Genomic DNA, 11973 nt, shown 5'->3' on the forward strand with positions numbered 1-11973 from the left:
ATCTGGATGAGCGTTTTCCTGTTGATTTATGGCCTTGTATAACTCATTCAGTGCAATCTTAATGCCAGCATTGGTTTGTGGTGGTAAATAGACAGCTATGAAAAATATAGATGAAAACTCTCTTGGTAAATAGTGTGGTCTACAGCTTATCATAAGATACTCTACCTCAGGCGAGCAAAACCTCGAGACTTCCTTAGAATTTGATTTTGTGCACCAGCTGTTGTTTACAAATATACACAGACCGCCACCCCTTGTCTTACTGGAGTCAGCCGTTCTATCCTGCCGATGTAGCGTATAGCCCGCTAGCTGTATGTTATCCATGTCGTCGTTCAGCCACGACTCGGTGAAACATAAGATATTACAGTTTTTAATGTCCCGTTGGTAGGATAACCGTAATCTTAGGTCATCCAATTTATTTTCAAATGATTGAACGTTGGCTAATAGGATTGAGGGAAGAGGCAGTTTACTCGCTCGCCGTCGGATCCTTACAAGGCACCCCGATCTACGTCCACGATATCTCCGTCTCTTCCTCACGCGAATGACGGGGATTTGGGCCTTGTTGGGTGTCTGTATGATATCCTTCGCGGCCGCCTCGTTGAAGAAAAAATCTTTGTCGAATACGAGGTGAGTAATCGCTGTCCTGATATCCAGAAGCTCTTTTTGGTTATAAGAGACGATGGCAGAAACATTATGTACAAAATAAATTACAAATAACTCGGAAAAACACACATAATAGTACAATTGGTTAGTACAAAGGGTACAAAGGGCTGTAAAACGGCAGCCATCTTCTCCGCCGCACTGCAGGATTTGAGTCCCTGGCGGAGTAGTGTGTTACTGATGGTAGGCTTTGTTACTTTGGTCCCAGCTCTCTGCAGGTCATTCACTAGGTCCCCCCATGTGGTTCTGGGATTTTAACTCACCGTTCTTGTGATCATTTTGACCCCACAGGGTGAGATCTTGCATGGAGCCCCAGATCGAGGGAGAATATCAGTGGTCTTGTATGTCTTCCATTTCCTAATAATTGCTCCCACAGTTGATTTCTCCAAACCAAGCTGCTTACCTATTGCAGATTCAGTCTTCCCAGCCTGGTGCAGGTCTACAATTTTGTTTCTGGTGTCCTTTGACAGCTCTTTGGTCTTGGCCATAGTGGAGTTTGGAGTGTGACTGTTTGAGGTTGTGGACAGGTGTCTTTTATACTGATAACAAGTTCAAACAGGTGCCATTAATACAGGTAACGAGTGGAGGACAGAGGAGCCTCTTAAAGAAGAAGTTACAGGTCTGTGAGAGCCAGAAATCTTGCTTGTTTGTATGTGACCAAATACTTATTTTCCACCATAGATTGCAAATAAATTCATTAAAAATCCTACAATGTGATTTTCTGGATTTTTTTTCTCTCAATTTGTCTGTCATAGTTGACGTGTACATATGATGAAAATTACAGGCCTCTCTCATCTTTTTAAGTGGGGGAAGTTGCACAATTGGTGGCTGACTAAATACTTTTTTTCCCCACTGTATAACTGACCAAATTATGAATTATGTTAAGTGAGTGTGGAAGAAGTGAATAAATTATTGCTCTCTATCAATGACAAGCCACCGGGATCTGACAACTTGGATGAAAAATTACTGAGGATAATAGTGGAAGATATTGCCACTCCTATTTGCCATATCTTCAATCTAAGCCTACAGGAAAGTGTGTGCCCTCAGGCTTGGAGGGAAGCAAAAGTCATACTTCTACTCAAGAATAGTAAAACCCCCTTTACTGGCTCAACTAACGAACCAATCAGCCTGTTACAAACCCTTAGTAAACTTTTGGAAAAATGGTGTTAGACCAGATACAGTGCTATTTTACAGTAAACAAATTGACAACAGGCTTTCAGCACACTTATTGGGAAGGACATTCAAGACTTATACAAATTACTGTTGTTTGGCTGAGAGAAATGGATGATAAGAAGATTGTGAGAGCTGTTTTGTTTGACTTCAGTGCTGGAAAAACGTATGTGTTATGACTTTACACCCCCTGCTATATTGTGAATAAATAGTTACCTGTCTAACAGAACACAGAGGGTGTTCTTTAATGGAAGCCTCCAACATAATCCAGGTAGATCCAGGAATTCCCCAGGGCAGCTGTCTAGGTCCCTTACTTTTTTCAATTTTCACTAATGACATGCCACTGTCTGTGTTTCTATGTATTTTTTAAATTTTTTATTTAACCTTTATTTAACCAGGTAAGACAGTTGAGAACAAGTTCTCATTTACAACTGCGACCTGGCCAAATGACTCAACACTATAAACGTCAGCTACTAAAGCGAGTGAAATTCCTGCAACACTTAACAAAAAGCTTCAGTCAGTTTAAGAATGGGTGGCAAGAAATAACTTAGTCTTAAATGTTTCAAAAACGAAAAACATTGTATTTCGGATACAAATCATTCACTAAACCCTGAACCTCAACTAAATCTTGTAATTAATAATGTGGAAATTGAGCAAGTTTTTTTATTTTATTTTTTTTTTTAAGTTGAGGAGACTAAACTGCTTGGAGTAAGCCTGGATTGTATACTGTCAAGGTCAAAACATGTTGATGCAACAGTAGCTAAGATGGGTAGAAGTCTGTCTTCTTCTTAATCTTCTTCATAATCTTCTTCTTCTTAATCTTCTTCTTAATTTTCTTCTTCTTAATCGTCTTCTTCATCTTCTTCATATTAATATTCGTCTTAATCTTCTTCTTCTTCTTCTTCTTCTTCTTCTTCTTCTTCTTCTTCTTCTTCTTCTTCTTCTTCTCCTTTTCTTCTTCCTCTTAATCTTCTTCTTCTTCTTCTTTTTAATCTTCTTCATAATCTTCTTTTTAATTTTCTTCTTCTTAATCATCTTCTTAATCATCTTCTTAATCTTCTTCATAATCTTCTCCTTAATCTTCTCCTTCTTCTTCTTTTTAATCTTCTTCTTCTTTTTAATCTTCTTCTTCTTCTTCTTCTTCTTCTTCTTCTTCTTCTTCTTCTTAATCTTATTCTTCTTAATCTTCTTCTTCTTAATCTTCTTCTTCTTCTTCTTCTTCTTCTTCTTCTTCTTCTTCTTCTTCTTCTTCTTCTTCTTCTTCTTCTTCTTCTTGTTCTTCTTCTTGTTCTTCTTAATCTTCTTCTTCTTAATCTTATTCTTAATCCTCTTCTTCTTCTTCTTCTTCTTCTTCTTCTTCTTCTTCTTCTTCTTCTTCTTCTTCTTGTTCTCTTTAATTTTCTTCTTAATCTTCTTCATAATCTTCTTCCTCATAGTCTTCTTCATCTTAATTGTCTTCTAAATCTTCTTCTTAATTTTCTTCATAATTTTCTTCTTCTTCTTCTTCTTCTTCTTCATATTCATATTTTCTTCTTCATTCTTCTTCTTCTTTTTATTTTATTTAGTCATGATAATCTTCTTTATCTTCTTCATAATCTTCTTCTTTTTATTCTTCTTCTTCTACTTCTTAATCTTTTTCATAATCTTCTTCTTCTTAATCTTCTTCATAATATTCTTCTTTTTATTCTTCTTCTTCTACTTCTTAATCTTTTTAATAATTTTCTTCTTCTTAATATTCTTCACAATCTTCTTCTTACTTTTCTTCTTCTTAATCATCTTCTTCTTCTTAATCTTCTTCACAATCGTCTTCTTACTTTTCTTCTTCTTCTTCTTCTTCTTCTTCTTCTTCTTCTTCTTCTTCTTCTTCTTCTTCTTCTTCTTCTTCTTCTTCTCCTTTTCTTCTTCCTCTTAATCTTCTTCTTCTTCTTCTTTTTAATCTTCTTCATAATCTTCTTTTTAATTTTCTTCTTCTTAATCATCTTCTTAATCTTCTTCATAATCTTCTCCTTAATCTTCTCCTTCTTCTTCTTTTTAATCTTCTTCTTCTTTTTGATCTTCTTCTTCTTCTTCTTAATCTTCTTCTTCTTCTTCTTCTTCTTCTTCTTCTTCTTCTTCTTCTTCTTCTTCTTCTTCTTCCTCTTAATCTTCTTCTTCTTCTTCTTCTTAATCTTCTTCATAATCTTCTTTTTAATTTTCTTCTTCTTAATCATCTTCTTAATCTTCTTCATAATCTTCTCCTTAATCTTCTCCTTTTTCTTCTTTTTAACCTTCTTCTTCTTTTTAATCTTCTTCTTCTTTTTAATCTTCTTCTTCTTCTTCTTCTTCTTCTTCTTAATCTTCTTTTTCTTAATCTTCTTCTTCTTCTTCTTCTTCTTCTTCTTCTTCTTCTTCTTCTTCTTCTTCTTCTTCTTCTTCTTGTTCTTCTTCTTGTTCTTCTTAATCTTCTTCTTCTTAATCTTCTTCTTAATCCTCTTCTTCTTCTTCTTCTTCTTCTTCTTCTTCTTCATTCTTCTTCTTCTTTTTTTTTATTTAGTCATGATAATCTTCTTTATCTTCTTCATAATCTTCTTCTTTTTATTCTTCTTCTTCTACTTCTTAATCTTTTTCATAATCTTCTTCTTCTTAATCTTCTTCATAATCTTCTTCTTTTTATTCTTCTTCTTCTACTTCTTAATCTTTTTTATAATCTTCTTCTTCTTAATCTTCTTCACAATCTTCTTCTTACTTTTCTTCTTCTTAATCGTCTTCTTCATGTTCTTCATATTAATATTCGTCTTCTTCTTCTTCTTCTTCTTCTGCTTCTTCTTCTTCTTCTTCCTCTTCTTCTTCTTCTTCTTTTTTATTTTATTTAGTCATGATAATCTTCTTCTTAATCTTCTTCATAACCTTCTTCTTTTATTCTTCTTCTTCTTCTGCTTAATCTTTTTCATAATCTTCTTCTTCTTAATCTTCTTCATAATCTTCTTCTTAATTTTCTTCTTCTTAATCATCTTCTTCGTCTTCTTCATATTAATATTAATATTAATATTCTTCTTTGTTACGGATACATTATGTTACGAACCCCGTGGCTTTAAATGTCTAGGGGGATGCAAGTGCCAGAGGTGCTGGTGCTGTTCTACTGCAGCAGGACCAGAGTGGAGTGGACCATCCTGTCTGTTATTTTTCACGGAAATTTTACAAATGTCAGACAAACTATTCCACCATTGAACAAGAAGCTCTAGCTTTGTTGTTAGCTCTGCAGTACTTTGAAGTTTATGTTGGTTCCAGTGCATTACCAGTGATAGTGTATACTGACCATAAACCCTTAGTTTTTCTCCACCGGATGTACAACCAGAACCAACGCCTTATGCGTTGGGCACTTGTCGTGCAAAATTATAATTTGGAGATCCGCCACAAAAAGGGGTTGGATAAGGTGTTGGCAGATGCTTTGTCTCGTGTTTAATGATCTAGGTTTTTTTTGTTATCCCGGCAGGATGATTTTTGAATTTTGGGTGTTGTGATGGTACGTGTGTCGCAAACCATTGTGGTTTGCTCTTTTAAGGGTGGGAGTGTTACGGATACAGGTATCCTGTGTCCTGTGTTTTTCCTCTCCTTCTACCCTAATCACAGGTGTCCTGTATGTTCCTGATTGGTGGTCGTTGAGATGTCTGCTGATTGCTAAGGTGGACCAATCAGTGAACATTCCTCTGCATTGCACCACCTGTTGCTGGTTTTTCAATCACACAGCCCATTGTATAAAAACCAGTCAGTTGTGTTTGTTGTTAGAGAGAGACTATTTCCGTATGTGAGTATGGATACTGTTGTGTCCTGTGTATTGTGTACTCACTAAGTTGCTGGTTACCCAGTATGGTAATTTTGTTAGACTACTTTTTTGTATGTGAGTAATGGATACTGTGATGTCCTGTGTTTAGAGTACTCACTAATTTGCTGGTTACTCTGTTTGGTAACTTTGTGTGTTTCTGGGAAAAGGGGAAGTTAAGCAAGCTGCCCTTGGGCATACATTACCCGTAGAAAGAACTGTCTATAAACACTAGTTAGACCTGGGCGGACCACCCACTGTAGTTTTGTATGAGTAGCAGTAGCGTAGCGGTTCTTGAGGCAGGCAAGATCAGTTTAGGGGTGTTTTACACTATTGTTTCATTTCTTGGGTCCTGCTCAGCCCTTTTTCCCAAACCTTTACCGTGTGTTCACAAATAAACATTTTATGTTTGACGGTAGTTTATGGTTGTCGTGTAGTTTTTCGTTCTCACTGTTCCATGTCATCATCCTAATTTGCATGAATTATGTTACGGGTCTCATGTCCATCCCCCTAGACGTTTAAAGACACGGGGTTCGTAACATTCTTCTTCTTCTTCATAATCTTCTTCTTAATCTTCGTCTTAATCCTCTTCTTCTTTATTTTCTTCTTAAACTTCTTCTTCTTCTTTTTTTATTTAGTCATGATAATCTTCTTCCTAATCTTCTTCATAATCTTCTTCTTTTTATTCTTTTTCTTCTTCTTCTTCTTCTTTTTTTATTTAGTCATGATAATCTTCTTCTTAATCTTCTTCATAATCTTCTTCTTCATAATCTTCTTCTTTTTAATCTTCTTCTTCTTCTTCTTAATCTTCTTTTTCTTAATCTTCTTCTTCTTAATCTTCTTCATAATCTTCTTTTTATTCTTCTTCTTCTACTTCTTAATCTTTTTAATAATTTTCTTCTTCTTAATCTTCTTCACAATCTTCTTCTTACTTTTCTTCTTCTTAATCGTCTTCTTCTTCACAATCGTCTTCTTACTTTTCTTCTTCTTCTTCTTCTTCTTCTTCTTCTTCTCCTTTTCTTCTTCCTCTTAATCTTCTTCTTCTTCTTCTTTTTAATCTTCTTCATAATCTTCTTTTTAATTTTCTTCTTCTTAATCATCTTCTTAATCTTCTTCATAATCTTCTCCTTAATCTTCTCCTTCTTCTTCTTTTTAATCTTCTTCTTCTTTTTAATCTTCTTCTTCTTTTTAATCTTCTTCTTCTTTTTAATCTTCTTCTTCTTAATCTTCTTCTTCTTAATCTTCTTCTTCTTCTTCTTCTTCTTCTTCTTCTTCTTCTTCTTCTTCTTCTTCTTTTCTTCTTCTTCTTAATCTTCTTCATACTCTTCTTTTTAATTTTCTTCTTCTTAATCATCTTCTTAATCTTCTTCATAATCTTCTCCTTAATCTTCTCCTTAATCTTCTCCTTCTTCTTCTTTTTAATCTTCTTCTTCTTCTTCTTCTTCTTCTTCTTCTTCTTCTTCTTCTTCTTCTTCTTCTTCTTCTTCTTCTTCTTAATCTTCTTCTTCTTAATCTTCTTCTTCTTCCTCTTCTTCCTCTTCTTCTTCTTCTTCATTCTTCTTCTTCTTTTTTTTTATTTAGTCATTATAATCTTCTTTATCTTCTTCATAATCTTCTTCTTTTTATTCTTCTTCTTCTACTTCTTAATCTTTTTCATAATCTTCTTCTTCTTAATCTTCTTCATAATCTTCTTCTTTTTATTCTTCTTCTTCTACTTCTTAATCTTTTTTATAATCTTCTTCTTCTTAATCTTCTTCACAATCTTCTTACTTTTCTTCTTCTTAATCGTCTTCTTCATCTTCTTCATATTAATATTCGTCTTCTTCTTCTTCTTCTTCTTCTTCTTCTTCTGCTTCTTCTTCTTCTTCCTCTTCTTCTTCTTCTTCTTTTTTATTTTATTTAGTCATGATAATCTTCTTCTTAATCTTCTTCATAACCTTCTTCTTTTATTCTTCTTCTTCTTCTTCTTAATCTTTTTCATAATCTTCTTCTTCTTAATCTTCTTCATAATCTTCTTCTTAATTTTCTTCTTCTTAATCATCTTCTTCTTCTTCATATTAATATTAATATTAATATTCTTCTTTGTTACGGATACATTATGTTACGAACCCCGTGGCTTTAAACGTCTAGGGGGATGCAAGTGCCAGAGGTGCTGGTGCTGTTCTACTGCAGCAGGACCAGAGTGGAGTGGACCATCCTGTCTGTTATTTTTCACGGAAATTTAACAAATGTCAGACAAACTATTCCACCATTGAACAAGAAGCTCTAGCTTTGTTGTTAGCTCTGCAGTACTTTGAAGTTTATGTTGGTTCCAGTGCATTACCAGTGATAGTGTATACTGACCATAAACCCTTAGTTTTTCTCCACCGGATGTACAACCAGAACCAACGCCTTATGCGTTGGGCACTTGTCGTGCAAAATTATAATTTGGAGATCCGCCACAAAAAGGGGTTGGATAAGGTGTTGGCAGATGCTTTGTCTCGTGTTTAATGATCTAGGTTTTTTTTGTTATCCCGGCAGGATGATTTTTGAATTTTGGGTGTTGTGATGGTACGTGTGTCGCAAACCATTGTGGTTTGCTCTTTTAAGGGTGGGAGTGTTACGGATACAGGTATCCTGTGTCCTGTGTTTTTCCTCTCCTTCTACCCTAATCACAGGTGTCCTGTATGTTCCTGATTGGTGGTCGTTGAGATGTCTGCTGATTGCTAAGGTGGACCAATCAGTGAACATTCCTCTGCATTGCACCACCTGTTGCTGGTTTTTCAATCACACAGCCCATTGTATAAAAACCAGTCAGTTGTGTTTGTTGTTAGAGAGAGACTATTTCCGTATGTGAGTATGGATACTGTTGTGTCCTGTGTATTGTGTACTCACTAAGTTGCTGGTTACCCAGTTTGGTAATTTTGTTAGACTACTTTTTTGTATGTGAGTAATGGATACTGTGATGTCCTGTGTTTAGAGTACTCACTAATTTGCTGGTTACTCTGTTTGGTAACTTTGTGTGTTTCTGGGAAAAGGGGAAGTTAAGCAAGCTGCCCTTGGGCATACATTACCCGTAGAAAGAACTGTCTATAAACACTAGTTAGACCTGGGCGGACCACCCACTGTATTTTTGTATGAGTAGCAGTAGCGTAGCGGTTCTTGAGGCAGGCAAGATCAGTTTAGGGGTGTTTTACACTATTGTTTCATTTCTTGGGTCCTGCTCAGCCCTTTTTCCCAAACCTTTACCGTGTGTTCACAAATAAACATTTTATGTTTGACGGTAGTTTATGGTTGTCGTGTAGTTTTTCGTTCTCACTGTTCCATGTCATCATCCTAATTTGCATGAATTATGTTACGGGTCTCATGTCCATCCCCCTAGACGTTTAAAGCCACGGGGTTCGTAACATTCTTCTTCTTCTTCATAATCTTCTTCTTAATTTTCTTCTTCTTAATCATATTAATATTCGTCTTAATCTTCTTCTTCTTCTTCTTCTTCTTCTTCTTCTTCTTAATCTTCTTCTTCTTCTTCATCATCTTCTTCTTCTTCTTCTCCTTTTCTTCTTCCTCTTAATCTTCTTCTTCTTCTTCTTTTTAATCTTCTTCATAATCTTCTTTTTAATTTTCTTCTTCTTAATCATCTTCTTAATCTTCTTCATAATCTTCTCCTTAATCTTCTCCTTCTTCTTCTTTTTAATCTTCTTCTTCTTTTTAATCTTCTTCTTCTTCTTCTTCTTCTTCTTAATCTTATTCTTCTTAATCTTCTTCTTCTTAATCTTCTTCTTCTTCTTCTTCTTCTTGTTCTTCTTCTTGTTCTTCTTAATCTTCTTCTTCTTAATCTTATTCTTAATCCTCTTCTTCTTCTTCTTCTTCTTCTTCTTCTTCTTCTTCTTCTATTTAATTTTCTTCTTAATCTTCTTCATAATCTTCTTCCTCATAGTCTTCTTCATCTTAATTGTCTTCTAAATCTTCTTCTTAATTTTCTTCATAATTTTCTTCTTCTTCTTCTTCTTCTTCTTCTTCATATTCATATTTTCTTCTTCATTCTTCTTCTTCTTTATATTTTATTTAGTCATGATAATCTTCTTTATCTTCTTCATAATCTTCTTCTTTTTATTCTTCTTCTTCTACTTCTTAATCTTTTTCATAATCTTCTTCTTCTTAATCTTCTTCATAATCTTCTTCTTTTTATTCTTCTTCTTCTACTTCTTAATCTTTTTAATAATTTTCTTATTCTTAATCTTCTTCACAATCTTCTTCTTACTTTTCTTCTTCTTAATCGTCTTCTTCTTCTTAATCTTCTTCACAATCGTCTTCTTACTTTTCTTCTTCTTCTTCTTCTTCTTCTTCTTCTTCTTCTCCTTTTCTTCTTCCTCTTAATCTTCTTCTTCTTCTTCTTTTTAATCTTCTTCATAATCTTCTTTTTAATTTTCTTCTTCTTAATCATCTTCTTAATCTTCTTCATAATCTTCTCCTTAATCTTCTCCTTCTTCTTCTTTTTAATCTTCTTCTTCTTTTTAATCTTCTTCTTCTTCTTCTTAATCTTCTTCTTCTTCTTCTTAATCTTCTTCTTCTTCTTCTTAATCTTCTTCTTCTTCTTCTTCTCCTTTTCTTCTTCTTCTTCTTCCTCTTAATCTTCTTCTTCTTCTTCTTCTTAATCTTCTTCATAATCTTTTTAATTTTCTTCTTCTTAATCATCTTCATAATCTTCTTCATAATCTTCTTCATAATCTTCTCCTTAATCTTCTTCTTCTTCTTCTTCTTCTTCTTCTTCTTCTTCTTCTTCTTCTTCTTAATCTTCTTCTTCTTCTTCTTCTTCTCCTTCTTCTTCTTCTCCTTTTCTTCTTCCTCTTAATCTTCTTCTTCTTCTTCTTTTTAATCTTCTTCATAATCTTCTTTTTAATTTTCTTATTCTTAATCATCTTCTTAATCTTCTTCATAATCTTCTCCTTAATCTTCTCCTTCTTCTTCTTTTTAATCTTCTTCTTAATCTTCTTCTTCTTAATCTTCTTTTTCTTCTTCTTCTTCTTCTTCTTCTTGTTCTTCTTCTTGTTCTTCTTAATCTTCTTCTTCTTAATCTTATTCTTAATCCTCTTCTTCTTCTTCTTCTTCTTCTTGTTCTATTTAATTTTCTTCTTAATCTTCTTCATAATCTTCTTCCTCATAGTCTTCTTCATCTTAATTGTCTTCTAAATCTTCTTCTTAATTTTCTTCATAATTTTCTTCTTCTTCTTCTTCTTCATATTCATATTTTCTTCTTCATTCTTCTTCTTCTTTTTATTTTATTTAGTCATGATAATCTTCTTTATCTTCTTCATAATCTTCTTCTTTTTATTCTTCTTCTTCTACTTCTTAATCTTTTTCATAATCTTCTTCTTCTTAATCTTCTTCATAATCTTCTTCTTTTTATTCTTCTTCTTCTTCTACTTCTTAATCTTTTTAATAATTTTCTTCTTCTTAATCTTCTTCACAATCTTCTTCTTACTTTTCTTCTTCTTAATCGTCTTCTTCTTCTTAATCTTCTTCACAATCGTCTTCTTACTTTTCTTCTTCTTCTTCTTCTTCTTCTTCTTCTTCTTCTTCTTCTTCTTCTTCTTCTTCTTCTTCTCCTTTTCTTCTTCCTCTTAATCTTCTTCTTCTTCTTTTTAATTTTCTTCTTCTTAATCATCTTCTTAATCTTCTTCATAATCTTCTCCTTAATCTTCTCCTTCTTCTTCTTTTTAATCTTCTTCTTCTTTTTAATCTTCTTCTTCTTCTTCTTCTTCTTCTTAATCTTCTTCTTCTTCTTCTTCTTAATCTTCTTCTTCTTCTTCTTCTTCTCCTTTTCTTCTTCCTCTTAATCTTCTTATTCTTCTTCTTAATCTTCTTCATAATCTTCTTTTTAATTTTCTTCTTCTTAATCATCTTCTTAATCTTCTTCATAATCTTCTCCTTAATCTTCTCCTTTTTCTTCTTTTTAATCTTCTTCTTCTTTTTAATCTTCTTCTTCTTTTTAATCTTCTTCTTCTTTTTAATCTTCTTCTTCTTTTTAATCTTCTTCTTTTTAATCTTCTTCTTCTTCTTCTTCTTCTTCTTCTTCTTAATCTTCTTCTTCTTAATCTTCTTCTTCTTCTTCTTCTTCTTGTTCTTCTTCTTGTTCTTCTTAATCTTCTTCTTCTTAATCTTCTTCTTAATCCTCTTCTTCTTCTTCTTCTTCTTCTTCATTCTTCTTCTTCTTTTTTTTTATTTAGTCATGATAATCTTCTTTATCTTCTTCATAATCTTCTTCTTTTTATTCTTCTTCTTCTACTTCTTAATCTTTTTCATAATCTTCTTTTTCTTAATCTTCTTCATAATCTTCTTCTTTTTATTCTTCTTCTTCTACTTCT

The 11973-nt window shown here is 33.2% G+C and overlaps 1 protein-coding gene across 1 annotated transcript; it reads right to left on the minus strand.

Moving 5' to 3' along the window:
- Positions 1-2991: 2991 nt before the first annotated feature.
- LOC311110743 (uncharacterized protein) lies at positions 2992-3723 on the minus strand (the record flags this gene model as incomplete). The annotated part of the gene is made up of 2 exons (XM_084153301.1): positions 2992-3090; positions 3658-3723. Coding segments are annotated over 2 exons (165 nt in total), but the record flags the coding sequence as incomplete, so codon positions are not given.
- Between the last annotated feature and the right edge of the window lie 8250 nt (positions 3724-11973).

This window comes from Coregonus lavaretus, assembly GCF_964263955.1.
Source record: "Coregonus lavaretus genome assembly, chromosome: 36".
Classification (NCBI taxonomy): Eukaryota; Metazoa; Chordata; class Actinopteri; order Salmoniformes; family Salmonidae; genus Coregonus; species Coregonus lavaretus.